This window comes from Mixophyes fleayi, chromosome 4 (assembly GCF_038048845.1).
Source record: "Mixophyes fleayi isolate aMixFle1 chromosome 4, aMixFle1.hap1, whole genome shotgun sequence".
Classification (NCBI taxonomy): Eukaryota; Metazoa; Chordata; class Amphibia; order Anura; family Limnodynastidae; genus Mixophyes; species Mixophyes fleayi.
The window spans coordinates 98,598,402-98,624,850 of NC_134405.1; the positions used below are offsets into that span (position 1 = coordinate 98,598,402).

Genomic DNA, 26,449 nt, shown 5'->3' on the forward strand with positions numbered 1-26,449 from the left:
AAATATCTGTAAAGTACATTACAAACAGTAACTTACATTGCTGTAAAAACAAAAACAAGTTCAAAAACCAAAACAGGGTCAGTATCTTCATAACTTGCAACAGTAGCCATAGTAGGCCGTAAGCAGTCTGGTTACATACTGGATTGTTTAGACAGCCTGTGAAGAATACAGCAATGTAGATATAGTTATTTGTCTAATTGGAAGCTATGTCATTATTTTATTGCAATGTTTATGGAAATTATGTTGGATGGAGCTAATCTTGTTGGGGTGACTGGACCTTAGCACAGAGCTTGAGGACCTGGGGCCTGATTCATTAAGGATCTTAACTTGAGAAACTTCTTATTTTAGTCTCCTGGACAAAACAATGTTACAATGCAAGGGGTGCAAATTAGTATTCTGTTTTGCACATAAGTTAAATACTGACTGTTTTTTCATGTAGGACACAAATATCAACTTTAAATTTCAGTGTACAAATAAGCTATCAAGTATTTGTGTGCTACATGAAAAAACAGTCACTATTTAGCTTATGTGCAAAACAGAAAACTAATTTGCACCCCTTGCATTGTAACATGGTTTTGTCCATGAGAATGAAATAAGAAGTTTCTCAAGTTACGATCCTTAATGAATCAGGCCCCTGGTTATTAGTGACACAGCTGAGTGCAAGTTGTTTTACTTAGACTCAGTTATTTAAACCAGTATACCTTATTTCAGGTAGGAATATTCTATGATAGGGATTTCCATCTAACCTGCACTGGTATCAGTTGCAAGAAACATATTTATAGTCTTTCATACTACATTATGAGCGAATATGATTTACTTTGATGTGTCTTTTTGTAATCACAGGTGCCTTGGTTTTCTCTCCTGTGCAGCCATTTGCCCGGCAGTACAGACTGTGACATTCTTGTGGGATATACAGCGGTGTACAGGGTCTGTTTTGGCACTGCATCTTTCTACTTCATCCAAGCTGTTTTCCTTGTCAATGTGAAGTCTACACAGGAGTTCAGGGCCATGGTACACAATGGGTAAAGAGCGATACTGTACCGATTACTTTGTTATTATAGTATAGTACCTCTGATTTTCTTTACATGGCTGAGTGACCTGAGCTGACTCATTACTAGGGATGTAGTTGATGGTTAATGGCATCATAATACACAAATTATGTTAAGATATGCATGAAGCAAAATCTGAAGTAATCAATAATTATTAGTGAGTTCTGATCATTGTTTCAGTGTTCATTGTAAAAATGTGTGCATTACAATAAGTCATGGACACCCTACTGTGAATTGTTATGGATATTAGAAGTCATCTAGGATCCTGCAACTGCTTTTATATGGTGATACCATACGTACCAACATGTCTGCCCCCGGCAGTGGGTGTGGTCACACAACTAGGGGGCATGGCTATGTGTGACCACGCCCTCAGAGGGCACCTAGCACTACAAAGCACAACCTGTCCATTACATACCTCCCTTCCCACCAACATTCCTACCCGCGAGACAAACGTATTCCCAGGCGGCACAGATCCCTAAAATCGGGACTGTCACACTGAAATCGGGACAGCTGTGAGGTATGTCATCTCCTCTGTGACTTCTCAGGTCCATACAATGTACACTGTAGGAGGGAGTGCATTATCATGTATATGGTTCTAAACATCCTGTCCTCGGATGACCCAGTTACTGCTGTGCTCTTATTTATTTCAGCTTCCAAAATCGATAAATTAATAAATAAATAATAATCTACAGGGGCAGAAAAAAGTGAACAGGTTTCAAAGGGGCGGAAGGAGTTGGTGGGAAATGGGTTATGAACTTTCACTACTAGTAATTGTTTAATCATCTAAATTACAACATTTTAATGTGCTTTGTATTACAGTAATGTCAAAAGAATGATTATATATGTATAATTGTTGCAACAGTAGCACAGTGATGGCCCATGTGATGTGATTTACCCATCCAGGACCCTGGAGCACACATCCTATGATGCCTAGTATCTTTACACGTTCTGTATCAGCATGTGGACAGACAATATAAGGTGTGGATACTGATTTTGTTTGTATTATGGTTTGTAGGTTTTGGTGTCTGAAGCTCCTCATTTTAATAGGAATGTGTGTGGCAGCATTCTTTATCCCCAGTGACTCTTTTATACACGGTAAGAACAGGCAGAAATCATGTTTTATATCTTATTATTCTTAGAATTTATTTATTTTGTGTATGTGATAAGAGGTTGCAGATCTTGAGTGTAAGCAAAGATGAATTATGATATGTTAGATTGTAGCAGTGTCATTAGTCACTGAGGTTGTTATTATTATTATTATTATTATTATTATTATTGTCATTGATTTGTAAGGCTTCACAGTGCAGAACAGTTGGGAAATCACAGCATAAATAAAACAATAATACAAGATAGACTAAATAAATTCAGATGTTAAAACAAAGGGAGTTGTGGGAGCTTACAACCAACTGGGAAATGGCCAGACCTGGAATAAGAGAAGTGAGTATGGCTGAGAGTGGAGATTGAGATAAAAGTGAGGGTGTACCAGTGTGTGTATAGATTGGAGTAGGTTAGGCTATTATATATATTTCATGAAAATCAGATTACTTCTAGTAACCAATGATACATCGTATGAAGCATGTATAAATATATTTGCTGGAACCAGAGGCAAAAGTTGGCATCTTTTATGCTTTTAAAGACATGATTTCACCTATTCATCAGAGATGGGGACTAACTTTTTATAATAGTTGTGTAAATAACTTTGTTTTTGCTTTATAGCTTTTGTGTAGGGAAACCCAGGTAAAATTGTAAAAAAGTCCCCAGAGTTTTCAATGATTCTTTCTGGAATCCATCCCCTCTTCGCTCCCTCTCTCCCACTGCCTGCTTCTACCATGCATACCTCTTCAACCTGTCACTCTCCACTGGTATCATCCACTCAACCTTTAAGTTCCCACTCTCAAAAAACCCAATCTTGACCCCACCTTACTCTCTAACTACGCCCCATTTCGCTTCTCTCCTTTGCCTCTAAATTAATTGAGCGGATTCTCTGCAACCACTTCACCAGGCACCTCTCGGCCAACTCCCTCCTTGATCCTCTCCAATCTGGTTTCTGCCCCCTCCACTCCACTGAAACCGCCCTGGCCAAAGTTACCAATGATCTTCTCTCAACCAAATCCAGGGGACACTTTTCCCTGCTCATCCTCCTGGACGTATCTGTGACAATATGGACCACCCCCTCCTGCTGCAGAGCCTCCTTTCTTTTGGTCTCTCTGGCTTCGTCCTTGCATGGTTCATCTCATACCTCGCTCCTTTTCTCTGTTCACTTTTACCCCCCCCCCCTTCCCCCCTCCCTCTTTTCTCTGTACACCACCTCCCTGGGTGAACTCATCGCTTGCTTCGGTCTGCAGTATCACTTATACGCCGATGACATTCAACTCTACCTCTCTTCTCCAGATCTTTCCCCTCCCCTCCTGTCTCTTGCATCTGATTACGCATCTGCCAATCCCTCCTGCATGTTCTCACGTTTTCTTAAAATAAATATAACCAAAACCAAGCTCATTGTCTTCCCTCCTTCCAGATGTTCATCACACCTTTACCTCTCTATCACTGTTAACAATACCTCCATCTCATCTGTTCCCCAACTCCGCTGCCTGGTTGTCACCCTCGACTCCTCCCTCTCCTTTGCCCCCATATTAATTCTCTTGCCCTGTCGCTTCCAACTATGTAACATTGCCCGCATCCGGTCCTTCCTATCACAGGATGCCACCAAAATTATCATCTATGTATTTATCATTTCCCGTCTTGACTACTGTAACATTCTCCTCACCTGCCTCCCCTGCTCCTACCTTGCCCCCCTTTGTTCTATATTTAACGTGACCTCTAGACTTATCCTCCTTGTACGCCGCTCTTCTTCTGCCTCTCTTATCCGCCTTGCCTTACATTTGCTCCTCTTTCTCTACAGAATCTATTTCGAACGCCTCACCCTCACCTGCAAGTCCCTCTCTCACTCCACCGCCCCATACATCCTCCTCTCCATTCACACTCCCTCGCGTCCCTGCGAACGGCCAATGACTGTCGTCTCTCCTCCACTCTGATCATCACAACCCACTCCTGAATCCAAGATTTCTCCCGGGCTGCCCCCCTCCACTGGAACGACCTCTCTCAATCTATCCAACTCTCCCCTGGTTTGTGCACCTTCAAACTGGCACCAAAAACTCACCTGTTCTGAAAAAGCCTACTGACCATCCGCCTAACCATCTCTCTATGCTCCTACGCTCCTCTTGTCCTAGATCCCCTCCACTGACTCCCCCTTGTACCTGCTGTCTGCTTGCCCTTCTTTTAGGATGTAAGCTCTTACGAGCAGGGCCCTCTTCCCTCCTGTCTCTATACCTTTTACTTCTGCTGCAGCTACACTGGTACTAGCTATGCTTGGAGCTTTTGGAGTCTTCATTTTACTCGTTTATTGTTCTATGCTGTTATACCATGTTTGGTCTACTGTTTGTAATCTGTACAGCGCTGCATAAATGTTGTGGCGCCTTATAAATAAAGAATAATAATAATAATTCTTCAAATTGTTGAACACCAATGCTGCTAGGGTGATAAAGGTAGTTTTGAAGTTGTTTAATATTAAACAACATACAGTATGTAAAAATCATATGTAAACATCATAGATATAATAAAAATAACAATTAACTAGTTCTCAGTGATTAGTGTTTCCATGTGTTGCATTATAATATGCTTTTACTGTGCAGGGCCCTGCTCCTGTTTGTCTGAATCGTGGAGGACGGTGGAGTAAGCTGGGTTTTCAGTGCGGCTCTGGCATCAGTAACAGCAAAGCATGTTGGAACTCTGTGCTTGGAAGATTTAATCACTGGAAGCCAGTTCTATTGGTTCCCAACAGGAACCAGAGGACAATATCTCAAGGCTCACTGGCTGGGAGAATACAGACGTATCAGTAAAATACCCCACATACCCACCAGGGCGGTTTCCCTGTTCTACACTGGAGGTACTCACCCGATCCCGAAGACTGCTGGAAGGTGTTGCTTCTTCCGGCTGTAGATAACCCACCACCGTACTTCCGGTCCCATCGCTCTTCTTCCTCCTGCAGATGAGACAAAAAAGAGAGACGTGCCTACCAAGGGAGAGGGGAGGGGGAAGGGACTACGACCAGGAACGGAGACACTCGCTCGATTCCGCCTGCCATCACCCCTTCTTACTCTGGCCTGGACACGAGGGCTGCGAGTATTTGGGACAGAGAACGTTCTCGCCCAAACGCTCTACTCACCAGTAGTGAGGGCCACCCAGCAGTTTAGGTGACAGGGATACACTTGCCAGCAAAACACCGTCGGGTCTGGCGGTTCCTGACCTGGAACCGTCAGGCTAACCTGCCGGAACTCAGCAACGGGCACCCAAATGGATCCGCGGGTAACAGCCCCGGAACTCAAAAGGGCTGTGCTGCAATGTCAGCAAAGAGCCCGATCACTGTCTCTGGAACCTTACAGGTACTCTGGGGACTTATCGGACAGGAAGACTACCTTGTGGTTTTTCCTCTGGCGTGGTGCTTTGCCCGTTCTCCTTTGCCCCTTCCGGGCCTCAAGTGTGGGCAGAGAACGAACCAGGCACCAGAGCCTACCTCCAATGGGACGCTGACTTCTTGCTCCTGGAGAGGAAACACAACCCACGCAGTACACAGTACAACAATGCACAGTAAGTCTTTCTACCCTGCACAGAGCCTGCTGCATGAACTGGATGGTGTTCCGGGCCCAGTGCCCCCCGATGACGAAAGCCTAGTCTCTACTTTCCGTGGGCCTTGGCACCCAACTTTTCCCTACCCCGGGGCCTAGTGCCTAGACTACGGGCAGCGCTCTTCCCTGGTAATGGGGTTTAATGCACAGGCCTAACTATCTAAGGGCCTTGTGCCCTGCTTGCGGGACCGAGTCCCTTACCTGGCTATAGGCCTAACACCCAAAGAAAGCCTACAGTGGCCCCCCTAACTGGTGCTCAGGGCTAGTGCCTGGGGTGGCGCTCGGGCCTTGTGCCCAGTGAGAGATCAGTGGCCAGAAAAGATTGTGTCAAAGAGTGCGGGCGCCGGTGTGGGAGAGGTGGTGCCCAGGGGGCCTTACCTGATCCAGGGAAACGTCTTGCCACCTCAGCGTAGGTCCTCTTCTTTACGCAGCCATCCTCCAGGAACTGCCGCCAGGACTCTTCTCTAGTTCTGGTCGCCGCCGGGTCTTCACGAGACAGAGTAGCTTTCACCCCTGACAAGGGCTCTCTACCTTTGCTGCTCGCTGCACTTCTGTCTTCTGCTACGGTCCCATGCTGTACTTCACTCTTGCTTACCGCTGTCACCTGAACTCCGAGGCGCCGGCATCTTAAATAGACTCCGGCTCGCCAACGCCCGATGACATCAGCACGTCGATGTGTCACGCTGCCCACGCCTCCGCAAGCCCTGACTGGCTTTCGGCGGCGCCAAAGTTTAAATGTCCAGTCGGGGAGCGCCGATTGGCTCCTCGACCCGGCAACATCTCTAGGCTCCACCGGACGAGTCCGCCGTTTGCCGTGGGGATCAGGTAAGACTCTCACAGTTTGACACAGATGTGTTCGTAAAATGTGTGCTGGAGGACACAGACATGTTAGTAAGAGGTGCGCTTGGAACACAGACATGTTAGTAAGAGGTGTGCTGGGGGACACAGACATGTTAGTAAGAGGTGTGCTGGGGGACACAGACATGTTAGTAAGGGGTGTGCTGGAGGACACAGACATGTTAATAAGAGGTGTCCTGGGGAACACAGACATGTTAGTAAGGGGTGTGCTGGGGACACAGACATGTTAGTAAGAGGTGTGCTGGGGGACACAGACATGTTAGTAAGGGGTGTGCTGGAGGACACAGACATGTTAATAAGAGGTGTCCTGGGGAACACAGACATGTTAGTAAGGGGTGTGCTGGGGACACAGATATGTTAGTAAAAGGTGTGCTGGGGGACACAGACAGGCAGGTCAGGTACATGTAGACTGGTAGAAGGTATGTTCAGTGGCACATTTAGTATGATGAAAGGCGTGCTGGGAGCACAGGCAGACAGGTAGAAGGTATAACTTGGGCTACAGGCATCCAAAGAGCTGTCACTATCAGTGAAGCAAGCCATCATTTGGCTGAAAAATCAAAACAAACCCATCAGAGAGATAGCAAAAACATTAGGTGTGGCCAAATCAACTGTTTGGAACATTCTTAAAAAGAAAAAATGCATCGGAGAGCTCAGCAACACCAGAAGACCATGGAAAACAACTGTGGTGGATGACAGAAGAATTTTTTCCCTGGTGAAGAAAAACCCCTTCACAACAGTTGGCCAAATCAAGAACACTCTCCAGGAGGTAGGTGTATATGTGTCAAAGTCAACAATCAAGGGAAGACTTCACAAGAATGAATGTAGAGGGTTCACCACAAGATGTAAACCATTTGTGAGCCGCAAAAACAGGAAGACCAGATTAGAGTTTGGTAAACAACATCTAAAAAAAGCCATTACAGTTCTGGAACAACATCCTATGGACAGATGAGACAAAGATCAACTTGTACCAGAGTGATGGGAAGAGAAGAGTATGGAGAAGGAAAGGATCTGCTCATGATCCAAAACATACCACCTCATCAGTGAAGCATGGTGGTGGTAGTGTCATGGCGTGGACATGTATGACTGACAATGGAACTGGTTCCCTTGTATTTATTGATGATGTGACTGCTGACAAAAGCAGCAGGATGAATTCTGAAGTGTTTTGGGCAATATTATCTGCTCATATTCAGTCAAGTACTTCAGAACTTATTGGACGGTGCTTCACAGTGCAGATGGACAATGACCCGAAGCATACTGCAAAAGCAACCAAATTGTTTTTTTAAGGCTAACAAATGGAATGTTATGCAATGGCCAAGTCAATTACCTGACCTGAATCCGATTGAGCATGCATTTCACTTGATGAAGACAAAACTGAAGGGAAAATGCCCCAAGAACAAGCAGAAACTGAAGACATTTGCAGTAGAGGCTTGGCAGAGCATCACCAGGGATGAAACCCAGCGTCTGGTGATGTCTATGCCTTCCAGACTTCAGGCTATAATTGACTGCAAAGGATTTGCAACAAAGTATTAAAAAGTGAAAGTTTGATATATTATTGTTTAGTTTGTCCCATTACATTTGGTCCCTTAAAAAGTGGGAGGCACATATAGAAACCGTTGTAATTCCTACACTGTTCACCTGATTTGGATGTAAATGACCTCAAATTAAATCTGAAAGTCTGCAGTTAAATCACATCTTGTTTGTTTCATTACAAATCGATTGTGGTGGTGTATAGAGCCCAAAATGTGAGAATTGTGTCGATGTCCTAATATTTATGGATTTGACTGTATCTATGCTGTACTATGATTGCATGTATAGTATATCGTGTACATGTTAATTTTAAACTATCTGTACTTAATGCAGTGCTATACAGTTGTATTACAACTCTCATGAGAGTCATAATTTGGAATGTACAAACTTTTTTTCAGATAGATATTGTCTTTTGTCACGTTTTTACCAACATTATCAGGTCCTTGCAATAACAATACTTCCACGCACTATTTTTTATGCATCACTTTGAAGTGCCAGGAATTATTTGTATTTTCCACTACCATGGGGACATCTTTTACTATCCTGAGCAGCATCACCAATTCTCCACATACAGTCAAGGCCAAAACTTTTGAGAATGACACAAATATTGGGTTTCATAAAGTCTGCAGCTTCAGTGTTTTTAGACCTTTTTGTCAGATGTTGCTATGATATACTGAAGTAAAGTGACAAGCATTTCATAAGTGTCAGAGGCTTTTAGTGACAATTACATTAAGTTTATGCAAAGAGTCAATATTTGCAGTGTTGACCCTTCTTTTTGAAGACCTCTGCAATTCGCCCTGGCATGCTGTCAATCAACTTCTGGGCCACATACTGACTGATGGCCGCCCATTCTTGCCTAATCAATGCTTAGAGTTTGTCAGAATTTTTGGGTTTTGTTTGTCCACCCGCCTCTTGAGGATTGACCACAAGTTCTCAATGGGATTAAGGTCTGGGGAGTTTCCTGGCCATGAACCCAAAATTTTGATGTATTGATCCCCGAGACACTTAGTTATCACTTTTGCTTTATGGCAAGGTGATCCTTTATGCTGGAAAAGGCATTTTTCATCACCAAACTGTTCTTGGATGGTTGGGAGAAGTTTCTCTTGGAGGATGTTTTGGTACCATTTGTGAAAACCAATACTTGTGTCATTCTCAAAACTTTTGGCCATGACTGTATATTACTCCCACAGCAGCTCAGTAAGGTGTTACATACTATCTTGTGTCACCTTCAGATATTGTTTGGCTTGAACAAGGACTACTGCTTTGTGTTTTTTAGCTATGTGTTAATATCATCAGAAAAAGTTGTGTTTGCTACCCTTGTCCTGACACAGCTGTTCTGTGTTCTCTACATTAAATACAACAGTATCCAGAAATTAGTGTTAGTGTCATATCCCAGGAAAAGAAAAATAAGCTACTATCTCATGATATAAAGACATGGTTGAAAAGGATAGAAGTCCATCAATAAAAAGCACTGTAGTGATAGTTTCATGGGGCATGTACAAGCCAATAAATGAAAAATATTTGAAGATGGAAACCGCCTTTCAAGGAGTACTGTGGTCTGTTTAGTTTAACTGAAACTATAGGTTACAGCATCAGTTTATAACATATGTATTCAAAAGATCAGTGAAAGTATTCATTAAACATTCACAAATATTAGTGTTTCCGGGGTGAACTTTTCCATAATTAGGTCGGTACTTGGTTTCTACACATAGGCAAATAAAAAATTGGGAAACCCTGAATTTCAGTGTTTTGTTACAATCAATTGTTAGATCATTTTTTATTGAGTTGCTGCTTTTCTGAAGATCTCATTATCAGCATGCATGTCAGCTATTGGGGAATTACATATCCCATCATGCGGACATGCTGAGATTTGTAGTTTCACAACAGCTGGAGAGCAACACATTGCCTAAGCCTAAAGCCTAAACAGTTGACAAGTTGTAGGTATGTAAGACAGTGTTCTCTGAAATCCGCTTGCATTCTAAGGAACAAAAGATTGTGATGCGTACAATTTTTGTAAAATTGTAACAATATGAATAAAATGTATTAAGGAATATATTAATACACTGCCACAGTCTTAAGCTAAATGTACAACTAAATGTAAAGACTATGTATGTGCGTGTGTGTGGCTAATCCTGCACTGTAATAGCCCTTGGCGTTTGTTTCCACAGTGTGGCATTATGTTGGTATGTGTGGTGGATTCTCATTTGTCCTCATCCAGCTGATTCTGATAACGGCATTTGCTCACACTTGGAACAAGAACTGGTGAGATTTCCTTATGCTGAAAGAGATTTTTGTTTTTAGGATAATAACTTATTTCTGATTGCTTGACATTAAAAATTGTTTTAAAAACGGGAATATTTGGGTTTACTTATGCACCTACTATCACCACATGGGGGCAGTATAAACATTGTGCAAGCAGTAAGTCTGCCCTTCTTCTGTGCTCAACCTTTGGAAGTACAGCAGCCAATCATCAACATTTACAGGGTAACACTCAGTAGAGCGCCTAGACATATTTTCATGCTGCACCTTAGTGAAGAAGAAAACGGCATAGAAACCTGCATTCCCACTGCATTAGCTGTCACTTCTGAGAACGCTATTTACTTGGCTGCCCTTTGCGTTAACGCTTTAACCACTGTGTATGGGCCAGCGCTGACACCAAATTCAATGTATAGGCAGCTGTTTCACTTTGTGGAGGCCCATCAGTGTAGTATATTTATATAGCATTCTCCATTGTGACAGCTTCTGTTATGAAGGTGCAGAAATGCTACACACCTGTTACTGAAATTAAAAGGGCTTAACATATATTTTTGCAGATACAATATGCTAAATCATCCATTGGTTAATAATGGAAAGTATAGCAGAAGGTTCCATTTTATCCTATACTAAATTACTATTTTAGACTAGCTGCGGCACCAAATTGTGTTGTGCTGTCACTGCCATAGCCTTGCATGTGATAGTGGAATATTTTAACTCTACAATAAAATCACTGCAATGTGCACTGTATTATATTCACATGGTCATAAATCACCTGTCGTTTCTTTTTATCCCAGGCTGACCGGTGCATTGAAAGACAAGCGCTGGTATTTGGCAGTTCTCGTCACCACATTGCTGTTCTATTTTATTGCCTCTCTGGCCTTCTATTTCCTGTACACATACTTCACCCACCCCGCTGCCTGCCTGCTGAACAAAGGGCTGATCAGCGTTAACATCAGCTTGTGTATAATCATGTCCTTCATTTCCATCACCCCTTGCGTACAGCTCAGTAAGTAGAATATAGATGTTTGGCTTTCCATTACTGTTTAGAAGCTCACCAGTAAATCACAGAGGATGGAAAGCTGTCTGTTATAAAGAGAGATTCTCTGCTTGCTAATAACCTAGATGTTTGAACCAACTGCAGATTGTTTCTCAAACCGGTTCCTTGAATGGGTATCAAAAAGTTGCCACACATTTTCTGAATTTAACCATGTTCAAGCCAGTTTGACTATGTTATAATGGTAAAAGGTAAAATACTGTAGTACTCACTATTTGAATTTAAAAAAAAAGTTAAAATACTTTGATGTTATTTAAATAGTGTTTCAAAATAATAACCCAAACCCTGAATGGTGTATGTGAACGGTGGAACTCAAACATGAACGGTAAACACGTGCCGCAAATTTTCAACCCCAAATTTAAATTGGGGTCTAGTGATGATTGTGTCACAAAGATGTTTGAACTTGTGAGGTTTAATCAATTTTTAAAGTGGTTTGACATTTTGACGTCACGTCAAAGTCCAAGCGCTTCTACCACTTTTGTACCACATTTATAACTCTCATTGTGTAACGTTTGATATACGTCTATCTCTTTGGTGGACTCGGAGGCATTTTTTTAAATGTATATTTTTCTATTCTTTATATAGACACTAGTAAATAGGCTCACGTTGTATAAAGCAGTAAACGTATTGCAAATAGTTTGTCTTCTACTTTTACAGGCTGAATGTTAGCTGCTATTTAAGCTCTTTAGGCCTATATTTATGTTTAAATTATCCTTCAAGATCACATCAGAGCCTGTAGTTCTCCAGCAACCCCTCTAGTAATGCCATTGGCATAAATCATATAGTGAGGCCATGGGAGGTCATGACTTTGTCTACTTAGCATGTGAATGCTATTCTTGTATCATGACATTTGTGCCAATAGGGTCTCTAAGTATCTTCCTGCTTTGATGTTTTTACCCCAAGCAGTTATGAGGCCACCAAACAATTTTCAGAACTATAAGCTATGACATCATCTATTGAAATCCTACAAAATGCTTTTCGTTTAGACCATATCATTGGCCTTTAGAATATTGTCAGTTGTAACTTCCTTTACTTTAATATTTGTATCATTTCTTGTTTTCTAGAGCAGCCTCGTTCTGGATTGCTTCAGTCCTCCATCATTAGCTGCTATGTCACCTACCTTACGTTTTCAGCCCTCTCAAGTCGGCCTCCAGAAAGAAGTCAGTGAAAAACTAATATCTAAGTACAATGAATGATACTGCATAGAACAAAGTATTTCTGTCACTATTATTGTGGTTTCATAGACTTGCTGTGTCCTTGGTTGAACCATTCTGAAGCTGTCAGCCTGTCTTTATGTGCTAGTGTGTGATCACAATGCAGTTCACACTTTCCCAGTCCCCATTGTTTGTAATAATGGAGATTGTGTTCACTGTGAGGGTTTTATATCAAAGTTTTCCAGATAGATCAAACAGTAATTGTCAGCACATCATAGTGGAACACGGCTATTCTGTTACGTGACAAGCCCACATCAACAAACCATTTGTTGTCCCTTCTATCTTATATTATGGCTTTAGGCTATTTATCTATTTATTTACCTCTTTATATCGCTGTATGTGTATTTCTAATATTTAGTAACTGTTTCTATCACTTACTCTGTATCATTACACTAGATTTTTCAGCATCACTTAACACTTTCTCTAAAACGTTTCCATCAATTCCTTTTCTCACTTTTAAAAAAAAATAAAAAAAAAATTGTATTTTCAACTATAATACAAAACAGAATAACTTCTCACTTTTTCTTTTGAATAGATTCTCTATCACTTTATCCCAAACTCTCTTTCTCTTGGTTTCTCTGTACTTTGTACATTGCACTTTCTGCTTCTCTCCATCACTTTACAGCTTTATTATATTATTACTGTATTCCAGGCTGTGGCAATCTGTGGCTCTCCAGCTGTTGTGGAAAATCCCATCATGCTCTGCAAGCTGGGATTGTAGTTCTAGGACATCAGGAAAGTCACAGGTCAACACCCTCTGCTGTAGTCTTATGTCTTTGTGTGTCTATCATTTCTTGCTCTCATTTATTATGCCATTTCTTTTGTTATCATTTTAACTATTCTTATGGTTTTATTTCTTGTTTGTGGATGTGTTCCCTACAGTTCAGTACAGGGGGCAGAATATCACAGTGTGTTTCCCAAGCTTCAGCAGAGATGATCTGCAGACAGAAGACACGTCTATTGCTATTATCGGGGCTGCCATCATGTATGTGTGTGTCTTGTTTGCATGGTAGGTACACATGGATCCTTACACTTATGAGTATAAGCAGCGATATTTCAGTCACTGTGTGTGTCTCATACTTGGGTTTTAAATTGTACCTGATGTGCCAGACATTTTACATAATTGCACTAGTTGCAAATACTTTCATGGTAACAGATCTTGTACTTATAAACTAAGATATTTAAAACTATCATCTCTTGGTTATATATATATATATATATATATATATATATATAAAATCACTGATCAGCCACAACATTAAAACCACTGACAAGTGAAGTAAAAATAACTCTGATTATCTAGTTACAGTGGCATATGTCAATGGGTGAGATGTATTTGGCAGCAATTGAACAGTCATATCTTAAAACTGATGTGTTCGAAGCTGGATAAATGGGCAAGTATAAGGAGCTGAGCGACTTTGACAAGGACTAAATTGTGCTGGCTAGACGACTGGGTGTTCCTGGTATGCTTTGGTTAGTACCTATCAAAAGTGGTCCAAGGAAGGACAACTGGTGACAAGGTCATGGGCACCCAAGGCTCATTGATGCTCGTGGGGAATGAAGGCTAGCCCGTCTGGTCCAATCCCACAGAAGAGCTACTGTAGCACTAATTGCTGAAAGCTTAATGCTGGCTATGATAGAAAGGTGTCGGAACACACAGTGCATTACAGCTTGCTGCGTACCCGCAGACCGGTCAGAGTGCCCGGTGGAGGCAGTGTAATGCTCTGAGCAATGTTCTGCTGGGAAACCTTGGGTCCTGACATTCATGTGGATGTTACTTTGAAACGTACCACCTACCTAAACATAGTTACAGACCAAGTACACCCCTTCATAGTAGCAGTATTCTCTGATGGCAATGACCTCTTTCAGCAGGATAATGCGCCCTGCCACACTGCAAACATTGTTCAGGAATGGTTTGCAAAATATAAAAAAAAAAGATTTCAAGGTGTTGCCTCAAAATTCCCCAGATCTCAATCCGATTAAAACATCTGTGGGATGTGCTGGAAAAAGTCTGCGCCATGGAGGCCCCACTTCGCAACTTACAGGACTTAAATGACCCGCTGCTAACATCTTGGTGGCAGATACCACAGGACACCTTCAGAGGTCTTGTGGAGTCCATGCGTCGACGGGTCAGGGCTGTTTTGGCGGCACGAGGGAGACATGCACAATATTAGGCAGGTGGTTTTAATGTTGTGGCTGATCTGTGTATATATATGAAGCCAAAGGAGAGTAGTTGTAAAACCTGCTTCCATAATTGTAAATCAATTTGTGTTCGGAGTGTTACAAACAAGAAAACAAAAAAGTTGCGGGAACAAAACGCAGAGCAAGCCAACATTTATGCCCCTTTTTGAGTGCCTTATGGCGCAGTCTCTTATTACCCACATCAATATTCCCATACTAAGACAGCATAACGCTGGCCCCTGCAATGTGTGTGGCCCCAGAGCATTAAATTTCAGGAGCCAAGTGCAGTACCTCCTTCCTATTTGCCAGTTCCCCGCCTCCCTCATTTAGTGAATACAACCACAATAGTGCTATGTCATGTTCTAATATGTCACATACCTGTATGTCTATATGTTAATTAATTGTATTTGTCTTGTGGGTTTTACACTGCATTTACATTGACCACATTAGTTTATCATGAAGAAACTTGATTTCCAGCTAAATTATAAAATCACTTCACCTGCTAGTAAAGCAAATGGACGTCTACACAGCCCTTTTCTATGCTTGTATGTTTGTGATTATACCTACAACCATTAGGTATACAGTGTTGTATATTGTGATCACAGAACATTTTTTTTTTTGCATTTTCCATGCAAGAGAAACTCAACGACTGACACAGTGCAGTCATTATTGTGATTGTACCACATGTAATAAATGGCTGAGTTACGGTCTAAGTGCTCCAAACATGAGAAGTTGTAACCTGATATTCCTTGGGGTACGTGTGCAGGGAATGAGAGGGAGGCAGTAAGTGAAGTGATGGCCACGATTGGTGAAAATATTTACAGTTACCTTAATATGAACGACAGTCGTTGGCAGCTGTTATAAAAAACGGGGCTTGCTGTACTTAATGAGCTCTGAGTGGAAATGCAGAAAGGTCATGGACAGAGCAACAAGAGATCCTTGGGGAATTGTTGGTTCTCCAGGCATGCAAAATATCTTTTTCTAATTAAGCCAACAATATTAGGAGTTCAAAACACAGAGGCCAGCAGCAGCTGCCCTCTGGATGTCTGTCCTCCAACGCACGCCTGCTTATGGACATTTAATAACTCTGTGCTGCTGTAAACATTTCTAACTGCGTTGTATTGTTATGCAGCCAAACCTTTTATTACTGCTTTACTAATAATAAGCTGACTGTCCCAAATAATATAACAGGGATGGAGGAAAATCTCTCAGTCCCCTCTCTGACTTTATAGCTCTGTCCTTGGTGGTACATTGCTGCTTATATGTATACTGATATTATTATCATACCACTCATACAGCAATATTAGCAGGTTAACCTGACCCCAACATGTGTGTGATGTCCAAAACAATGTGATCATTATCATGCACACATGATAATACAGTTAGCAGCTGCCTTCCGTCGGCCTATATCATTTGTAGACGTCACTCATGGGCTCCGTGTGTTTCAGCTCTGTCTGTACCCTCAAGGATATGATTTAAATATCTGGTTCTTACCGACAAACAGGGCCAGATTAAGACACTGTAGGCCCCTGGGATAGGGGTACTGTGAGGCCCCCATTTTTTCTGTCCCCAGGCCCAGTCATAATCTCCCCCGAACTGGTAATGTTATAATCAATTTGAATATATTAAACTTTATATTCTTTCTCTTACACTTTCTCCTTTTTGTTACCCATGATCAGGGCCAGATTAAGGGAAGGGAGGCCCCAGGGCTAAGGGTACTGTGAGCCCCCCAGCCATGAGGGCCCAACTCCCCCCCCCCCCCCCACCTGTGAGCTTACCCCCTTCTGTTGTTCTACTCCCTGTAGCACTTACGCAGTGAGCAGTAATCTCCGTCCTGAGGAGATTCCGTGAGAGCTTGACTATGAGTCATAATCTCACTCTCACGAGATCTCCTCAGTAAGGAGATTACTGCGCGCCGCATAAATCCTACTGTAAGAGCAGGCAGCTAACAGCATAACATTTGCTGTTAGCTGCCTACCATTCTCCTTGAAGAGGTGACAGTCGGAGCTGGGGGCGGGGACACCCCCAACCCGATGAATGCCGGCAGGTCCCCCAGATACCCAAGGCCCCTGGGCTGTAGCCCCTTTAGCCCTATTGTTAATCCGGCTCTGCCAACAAAGCCCTCTATAGTGCTGCACTTTCATACATACCTTGTCTATATACCTTCACAATCATTATCTCTTAGCTGTCATATTCCTATGATTACCAGCACTTTTATACTCTGGTGGGCACTGTCTCTCAGACGACACTGACTCTCAAACATTGACTGTCCTCTAACCAATGCTGTTTCAGACATCTCCTGAAAACACACATCTTCAGATAAGTAGGGTGGGCACCACATAAAGTAATAATGACCACATTATAACATTTATATATATTTACAATTGCGTAAGGTATCACTGTCTTAGGTAAGGTCCTGGATATCATTGAAGATGACTGTCAAGATATTTGGCAGTAAGTTATGTGGCTTTGTTTTTAAGCATTATTTCCATCCCCCTATATAGTGTAGAAAACCTTGTTTTGTGTTGTATAATAATGGGTACTACATCAGTACATCTGATTTGTCTACCTTTTGGGAATATAAAGTCATATGTCCTTTCTACAGTGTAGTAGCAGAGTGAGGAATGAACATTTTTATTGAGCCTCCATAAATGTCGGCTGACAAAGGATCAGACCACACAAGCTTCCTCATTACACATTCACATCCCTGCTAATTCCGGCCCATCTGGCTCAACGTTATATAACTGCATTTCAGATTCTTGTCTTCTGTTTTCATGCCATCTACTTCATGAGTGTAACACTAAATGTGTCATATCGTCTGCCTGTACTATTGGCATTAGAGGCCTGATCTAGAGTTGGACCTAAGTAAAACAGTTAAAAACACATAAAAAAATGTGTGTGCCCCCCACAAAGTGTAGCTAGCACCAGTGCTTATAGCCTGGTCTAGTTACTGCTAATGCAGGGAGACGAATATCGTGGGGTATCCATGCAAAACAAGAAACAGGCTATGCCAGGCTGGACTGGACACACTATAACAGGGAGCCCCACAACATGGGGTCCCTCTGGCAGTCATTAACTGCTTGGGCATGCTGGTGCTTGTAGAACTACAATCCTGATATAATCCATAAGTAATCCAAGGATTAATAAAATTAAAATAAAAAACCCTGTTGGACAATGAAGAGCACGCTCCTAGTGGAGCTGGAAAGAATGCAAAGGGGACTGTATATTAATAGCCAATCAGAGCAGTTTGTCTTTAATTGGTTGCAGCATGAGAAAAGCTATTTGTTTGGATACTCGTGTTTTCAACTCACGTGAGCTATGAATGAACCTTATTAATTCAACACTTCGTTTAGCACTTAGCATTTGCATGAGGATGACATGAGCTGGATAAAAGCAGTCAATTTAGCATACTCACCCTCAAGAAAACACGCTGCTTCACCTGTTCTTGATCGATGAAAAGTAGATCAGCTTCCAAGGATGCTTTTGAATCCTAGAGAAGCTGGGCTGATTCACTCCAAGGAGACGTTGGACTTCCCAGCAAGCAGTTGGGAAACCCTACACACAGCACACAGCATGACTCCGTTGTGTCAGGGCCACAACCAAGCATAGATATCCTGGATATCTCTCTCTGACTTGAGGTGAGGTAAGGATACACCCCTCTGAGCTTCATGACATGCAAGTTCCTGTTCTTATCAAAATGCCCAGAGCTTAGCTTCTGTGAGCCAAACACACTAAGCACACTCCTATGCCTTCAGCAGAACTATATTAATATGACTTAAACTAGGTGCTTCTAATTATCGTCTCTTTCAAACCCTTCTTCATGTCACCCTGATCGGTGAAGCCTCATGTGACACCTTTTTGTTAATTAACTACTCTCATAATCACCAAGTGAATGTTCAGAGGTGCTCATTGTGACTGCATTTTCAGAGCTGACTTCTGGTGATCCTTTCCAGATCTTCTACTAGGCATGTTAAAGGCTTACACCACTTATGAGATATATTCGTTTGAAAGTAAACTGCAGACATTGTGTAGACAACTGGACAGCTGCTGTTGCCCTCAGCTACAACAGCACCCACCCTGTACCTGCAGTTTGGTTTCTAACTTCTCTCAGTTGTCGGACTAGTTGTAAAACATGAATATGTTTTACTTCTTATTTGACATGTGAGGCTGTGACAAAGGGCCTGATTCATTAAGGATCGTAACTTAAGAAACTTCTTATTTAAGTCTCCTGGACATAGCCATGTTACAATGCAAGGGGTGCAAATTAGTATTCTGTATTGCACATAAGTTAAATACTGACTGTTTTTTCATGTAGCACACAAATATCAACTTTAAATTTCAGTGTACAAATAAGCTATCAAGTATTTGTGTGCTGCATGAAAAAACAGTCAGTATTTAACTTATGTGCAAAACAGAATACTAATTTGCACCCCTTGCATTGTAACATGGTTTTGTCCAGGAGACTTAAATAAGAAGATTCTTAAGTTAAGATCCTTAATGAATCAGGCCCAAGATCTGTAAAACATGCACTGACGGTATCTGAGGACAATGTAATTTAAGTTCAATTTGTTGCAGAAAGTCTGCAGGATATTTACCATGCATTGACTCCTAACTTTGCATGTATTTCTTTCTGTTTACAGCAATGAAGCTTCTTACCTTGCAGAGATGTTTGGTCCGATGTGGATGATTAAGGTCTACACTTATGAGTTCCAAGTTAGTACACTGTTATTCTTCATGGAGCAGAAACTCATTTTTTTGTATTCAGAATGATTTCCATAACCTGTTATTATGACTCGTAGCTCGTAGATTTTTCTCACATTTCCTTCCTGATGGGTAAGCATTACATGTGCTCAGTGCACAGTATTTTAGGAGGTTCATTGCTAGTTCAGATCAGCATATTCAGTGAGATAATTACTGTGGTAAATTGAGCAGTAAGAGAACAGTGATACACCGTGCACTGTGGTGTAGTCATATCTGAGATTGGTTACACAGTCTGTAATGTGAGAGATTACAGTGTGCAGCAAGAACATTTTATGTATTCCAGATCTCCTGTTCGTCAATAACGTTTTTTTACTTTGTACATCTTTTTTTCTAGAAAGCATCTTGCTGCTTCTGTTGTCCAGAAGAGGATGATGAAGGAGGTAATATAATGTTGAATGTCTGTGTTCTGTAGACTTTAACACCTAAATATTCTTTTTTAATAGACAAGTCGTTCTGACCTGTGATTCAAATTATTAAAGTTTGCTATTGTTGTGGTTTAGTATTATCTACAGGGTACTACTCCCAAAAGGTGGTGTTATATAAATGGTGATGATGATGTTGAAATAAACTGATGTTTGTCATCTGCAACTAATACAAAGAGTATCCGGCAACCATTTGCTGTATTCATAATTATTAGCATTCGTGGGTCATTTTATATTGTAGGGGCAGCCCGTATGTGAAGACCTAATTAATTGTAAAGTTGTCTATACAGAATGGAGACCGCCATTCTGTGGGCTGAACCATTCTTCACGAGAAAGAGGCTTATTAGTTCAATATGAACCAATGGCACTATGTCCTCTACTTGTATCAAGCCCCTACCACTGCACATCACCAGGCCCATGTCAGCATTCTCTCGATTTGCTCAATGCCAGTGATGTCAGGAATGTGATATACTGGTAGGGCCCAGATGGACCCCATACTCCAGGACTCTCAAAGATGGAAACTCTGCAGTAAAACAAGTATATGTTAGAAACTCTCCAGAGTATAGATGTACTGTATATAGTGGGGGTTATATATTTTCGGGGTCTTTTTAGCACATTATGCTGTCAGTGCTGCTCACAGATAACCGTCAGTGCACAGTCACTGTATGAAGCACCTGTCTGTCTGTTTATTGGATGCCATGACTTCTGTGAACTGTCATGTAGCAGATAGAACTACGGGTCTGTAGGAGAGGACCATACATAACCATGACTGTCCTGCAGAATGATACTGCTTGTTGTGTCATCATATTTTTGAATTCCTTCCCATATTTACCTATTATTTATTACCTATTATTGTTAAAGTGTAAGTAGTACTGCAATACCATGGGGCACTTCTACCTGCCTCCAGACCAATAGTTGCAAGGACTCCCTGGAGATATAAGAACTGTGCACGTAGCTGCTCCATCACTAGTGCATTTTTGGGCACCTCCTGCTCCGGTCGCAGGGGGCACATAACACTTTGGACTTCAGGCAACCAGCTTAATGGCCAGAGGATCAGGTGATGTCCCATCACCTACAGGGGTTACATTTAAGCCCCAATGCGTACATACTGTAGGCATCTACACCTGATCTTAGCCACAAGGCTGAGATGTACTGCTTTACATTGGTGCACTTGCACCTATTTCTGCATATTCCATTTTACCTATGCCTTGATGTAATTTTTTTTTTTTCTGGTTAAAGTCTCAGCTTACATGGCTGTTTAATAGTTGATTTTGCAAGTCTACTTGTGAGTGCACAAAGACCTCCTGGCAAAGTAAAGTCTGTCATACATTCAGAAATAAGAACTCTCCAGCCCATTCCCTCATTTACATACCTAATGCCATAAAACAGAATCTCTTTTGTGGATCTTGGGTATGTTGATGGAAGTATTAGCCCAGCCTGTAGTAGTTAGAAATGCGTATCTCCCTGCTTATGGCCATCCTTTACACAGTCTATAAAGGCCTCTTGATTTGCAAATCCACACGTGTACTGTATATTTGTGTGCACAGCCCTGTAAGTGTAGCTTTGTGATGTCCCAATGTCATTTGCAGGTCTAATGCGTTGCGGGTCTGCCTAGTAAATGCCTCTCTGTGCCTGCATAGTTGTTGTTGAACAATAGCTCTGAACATATTTTGCCAGCTGCTGTTGGTGCAGAGTCAATTATTAATCTGTTTAATATTTTTTCCTGGAGCATAACAACCTTTTGATTTTGTTGGGACTAGACATACATTATTATTTTTTTATATATAATAATTGTTTTTACAGCTTTCTCATCAAATTTTAAAGTGTTTTGTTCGAAATGCGAAAACATGTCACCTGATGTCAGGATTGACCCATGTGTGCCTGATAATACTATTGTTATTATTATTAATCTTTATTTATAAAGTGGCAGTATATTATGCAGCTTTACAGAGAATGTTTAATCATTCATATCCGCCCCCGTCTTAGTGAAGCTTACAGTCGAAATATACTATCCCTAACTACTTTAGTGACAGAAGTCTCTGTTCCCAGGAGTCTGAATTGGTGCAGTCTCATTATGCATTGTGAAATTCACTTTTTATCCTTTTTGAAGTGCACATGTATGGTAACATTGAGCAATCACAAAATAAGTGGTTAGGCCATTGCAGCACTACCAGCAATTGTACCTTTGCTGTAGTGCAAACACTTTGTTATATTACTTGCTTTGTTTAAAAATAAAAATAAAGAAGTGATACATTTTTAATATCAGTGCTGAATAAAACCATAAAACAGTACAACACAAGTTTATTCAGTTACTTATATATAATATTAAAGAGTACAGGCTCTGTTTAGTTCTCTTCTCGTGTTGATGTGTCACTGGAATATCTTATCAGTACTAGTAACCTGTCTGTTTAATATTTAATGGTCCCCAAAACAGGTAATTTGAGACAGGCTGGGGTCCACATAGAAGTGTCTGGGCTGTGGACCTAAACTCCAGTTTTTCATGCCTGCTACTGCTGTTGTACTGCAACTGCCAGCATGCCTTGTTAGGTGGGTTTGGCATACTGGAGTTTCAGCTCAACAATCAGGAGTGAAGGTGGTTCTTGGTGGTGCGGAGAGGAGCTCTGTGGGTCAGGTACTTGAGAGGGGGGAAACGTGATAAGGTAATTATGTCACCATACCCCTTCCACATCCTCCACCATGATGATGCCATTTACTCCAGAACGCGTCATCTAGGCCCCATACTGCTTACTTCACTAGGGAAAGGAAGGCGCACTGCTTATATATAAAATTTCCATATCTGAAGAGAGTAGTAAAGGTGTGACACTCACATACAGGTATGGGAAGCCCTACTTTGCCAGGACTCCCCACTGCTACCCTGGCCCAATGCAATAAATATTGTGATGCAGCCAGGAGTTTCCATCCTCTTTATAAGGTCATTTACGAATGTGCCATTTTTGAGTGATTGCATCTGATTTAGCTTATCAGACATGGAGTTAGCATGTTAAAGGGACTGCATCTGTGGATGTGTAAAACATTGTGTTCATGGGAGGAGCTAGTTGGATGTGGGCGTCAATAACTGAAGGAGGCCTAGGTGAGGTGCCCTGGTGCTCGTTTCATGGCCACATGCAAAAATGAGTTGACACCATATTTTAATGAGATTCTAGGGATATAGAGGATGCATCTTTCCCTCTGCAAAAGACTTGTTTTATTACACATCCTCGGGGATGGTGGAAACTAGGTATTTGCTTATACGAGGAGTAACTTTCATGAGATAACCATGAACTTGCTAAAATTACTATTGAATTAGATTTTCTAGGTAATTGCTATGACAAAGATCCATCACCTTTCATATCAGAAAATCACCCCAGACTATACTCTCAATGGGATGCTTTTTGCAGATTCCTGGTACCCTTTATATGGAAAAGTGCTTTCCTACCATCATCATCCTCATCATTTATAAGGCGCCACAGATTCCACAGCGCCGTTTACCAAGGGTATATCAGTACCAACAAACACGTACAGTAATAATACATAAGTACAATAATGCTAGCATAACGATTGCAGCAACATACACAGTACTAACATAGTAACTAGCACAATGCAACATGTCACATATAGCGTGCAATGTAACAGGGACATACAGACAGGACCAAAAGACACATAGAGAAGACCATACCCGTGAGAGCTTACATTCTAGAGGGAGGGGGGACAGAAGGAGTAGATGGGGCAGTTTGAGAGAGGAAGAAGAAGGTAAAGCAGGTGTCTAGGAGCGCTGTGGATAAGCGAGCAAGTCCTCAACCCTCCTAGGTTTTGAGAGATTGGTATAGTAAAATATTCTAATATACATTAGACACATGACACGTTGTAAAGACTCTGTATCACTCTAAGTAGTTAAGAGATATTGAGACAACAGTTAGGCTAAACAGAACAGACTTTTAGGAAAGAACTGAAAAGTTAAAATGAATGAAGGGGTTGGTTCTAAATAGGTTGCCAACTGGACTTTGTAATAACGTTTTTTACACTTTTCACTATGCACAATTTAATCTGGACCCACAGTCCTGCCAAAGTAAGCAAAGGACAGTTCCAAAAATGGGAATGTGGGTGCACATAAAGAATAAATTACCGTTTATTGTGTTTACATTTGCTGTGCAGCTAAGTTATAGTTATCTGTTATCTTCCATTTCAGGATGCGTAGAGGCTAAATGCAGCATTTAATGGGATTACTGACAGGAAGATTGCTGTGTGTAGGAGGATATCTCCCTTCATACCCTAATCTCAAATATGTTCAGCTTCTGAATTATTTACATATATATGTGTGAATATCATCGCTCATTTATATAGGTCCTCATGTATTTTAAGTTTACGGGTCCTTTACCTGTCACCTACACAGAGTGGTGGCAGCCATTTTGTGAGTTGAACCAATATTTATGAAAAAAAGCAACCTATCAATTTGCTGGGCACCAGGACTGAGACATGAAGCATATTGTGGGTGTCTCAGTGATGTCACTAGTTCCTAGTGACTTGATAGGATGAATATTACAAGCATGTAGACAACAGGTACAATTTAAGGTCATGCTGTGTCAATGTGATTTTTCCTCCATAATGCTCTATGAATGAGACATGGCGTTACTGTTAATCTCTTGTCTAGTAGGAGAGCGGAGTTGTGAGGAAGATGTGGATACCAGCGGTGGACAGACAGTGATACACGATGAGCGTGAGCGTGTGATCTACAGTTATTCCTTCTTCCACTTTGTGTTTGTGCTCGCCTCCCTCTATGTGATGATGACGCTCACCAACTGGTTCAGGTGCGCATTCCGCACATTCCCAGGTGCTTAGTCCTCCAGCTGGGCTGCACAAGGGGCCTGCTGCGAAATAACTCACTGTGATTTACAGCGTGCTTAGAGAGAGTCCGGGAGAGCCCTTATACTTTCAGTTATCCTGCATATAGACATTCCCTTGTTATATGTGGATTGAGCAAGTGCAGCAACTTGTCTTATAATAAGTCTCTTAATGCCATGTATTGCTTTGTTGGTAATGGCTTGGCAGCCATCCAGGAATGTCAGTGGTGAAATACCAGGAGTCAGTATAGCCAATCTTTGTTGTATTACAACACCAATCCTCCACTATCTTGGCTGGCAGGAGTTGTAATTCTACTCTTTTTCCTCCTCTATTTTTTTTAAATCAAAGCACACTTTGGCACAACACTTGCACATTGTTAGTTCGTAATGTTTCCAGCGACCAAAATAATATAGATTGGGATCTTGCATGAGGTGTGTGATAATTATGGTACATGTAATAACCACAATGTACTCCTTTGATTTATTACCTGAATCAAGTCTGTTCCTGATCCCAGAAGACAGGATGAGAGCTGCACAATGGTAGAGTTTAAATGCATCTTGAGATACCTAGGTGAAACAATGCTGAGAATAAGATTAGTATAAGGCTATGAGGCTCAAATCGGCACTTTTCACCTACAAACAATTGAGCCATCTTATTGGCAGAATGAATGGTTAGTAGAATGTTGAATAGGAAGCAGTGAAATCATTGAAGTGCTTCATGAGAAACTGGACTTTGAACATATATGTTTATTTTAAAATATATACAGGGACAGTAATGAAAACATACACACAGAAGAAGATGCTGTTACCCGTAGCAACCGATTAGATGCTTGTTTTCATGTCATAAAGTGTACTAGAATAATGCCAGTTGGAATCTGATTGGTAGCGTTGGGTCACAGCATCTCTTTCCTGTGCGTCAGTTTTCATATATATCGATCATTGGCTTATTTAATAACATGGTAAAAACACCATAAATATTCACTGTCATTTCGAGCAAAATAAGGATGCAGCAATATATCCACATCTCAATTATTAAAACATAACTTTTATTCAATACCTCAGTAAAATGATAGGAATAATTTAAGATATGTTGTATCTCTGAGACAGCAAAGATTAAGGCTGACACATCCAGGCATGCGCTGTCTTTGATGAAATACTTTGTTGATTCTCTGACTGAGTGAATCTTCAGTTTGGTTTAGGAAATTACTGTGCAGTCCATCACGACAAATACATATTTATGTTAATTTATTTCAGGTTTTCTTCATTCTACTAAAATACTGATTATTTATATCTTAAAGACATAAGAGTTGCCAGGTGCTCCCTGTGGCTTCGGTCTTGGTCTTGGTCCGCGAACGCGGATTTCAAGAGAGCTTTGGAGGCATTACCCTTTGATGGGATATCCCTTTTTGAAGCACGGTTAGACCAACTCATCCAGGAGGCTACAGGTGGCAAAAGCCCCTTTTTACTGGTTACCCAGGCTAGACCAAAATATCCCAGGTTTCGTTGCTTTCATCTCCTTTAGCAGATCTCAGGGATCACCTGAAAGAGGTCAGGCTGCTCCCTCGAGAGGAGGGTTCCATTGGGGCTGTGGGTCTTAAAGACAAGGA

At 41.5% G+C, this 26,449-nt stretch overlaps 1 protein-coding gene and 1 long non-coding RNA gene across 4 annotated transcripts in view; one reads left to right on the forward strand and one right to left on the reverse strand.

Annotated features, from left to right (window-relative positions):
* The window catches only part of LOC142151819 (uncharacterized), a 21,456-nt gene extending 1,751 nt beyond the window's left edge, over positions 1 to 19,705 (reverse strand). Inside the window, exons 1-2 of the long non-coding RNA XR_012691250.1 lie at positions 19,478 to 19,705; positions 1 to 6 (exon numbers count right to left, since the gene is read on the reverse strand). The exon at positions 1 to 6 is cut by the window's left edge and continues 256 nt beyond it. This is a non-coding gene — a long non-coding RNA (uncharacterized LOC142151819). The remainder of the gene's footprint in view (positions 7 to 19,477) is intronic.
* The window catches only part of SERINC4 (serine incorporator 4), a 35,102-nt gene that overhangs the window by 1,760 nt on the left and 6,893 nt on the right, over positions 1 to 26,449 (forward strand). Inside the window, exons 3-11 of one of the 3 annotated variants that reach the window (XM_075207839.1) lie at positions 844 to 1,022; positions 2,065 to 2,144; positions 10,285 to 10,378; positions 11,167 to 11,378; positions 12,491 to 12,586; positions 13,523 to 13,649; positions 19,462 to 19,534; positions 19,917 to 19,962; positions 24,653 to 24,809. In XM_075207839.1, coding sequence (XP_075063940.1) covers positions 844 to 1,022; positions 2,065 to 2,144; positions 10,285 to 10,378; positions 11,167 to 11,378; positions 12,491 to 12,586; positions 13,523 to 13,649; positions 19,462 to 19,534; positions 19,917 to 19,962; positions 24,653 to 24,809 — 1,064 coding nt within the window. The remainder of the gene's footprint in view (positions 1 to 843; positions 1,023 to 2,064; positions 2,145 to 10,284; positions 10,379 to 11,166; positions 11,379 to 12,490; positions 12,587 to 13,522; positions 13,650 to 19,461; positions 19,535 to 19,916; positions 19,963 to 24,652; positions 24,810 to 26,449) is intronic. The other 2 variants (XM_075207840.1, XM_075207841.1) reach the window with 2 other exon arrangements.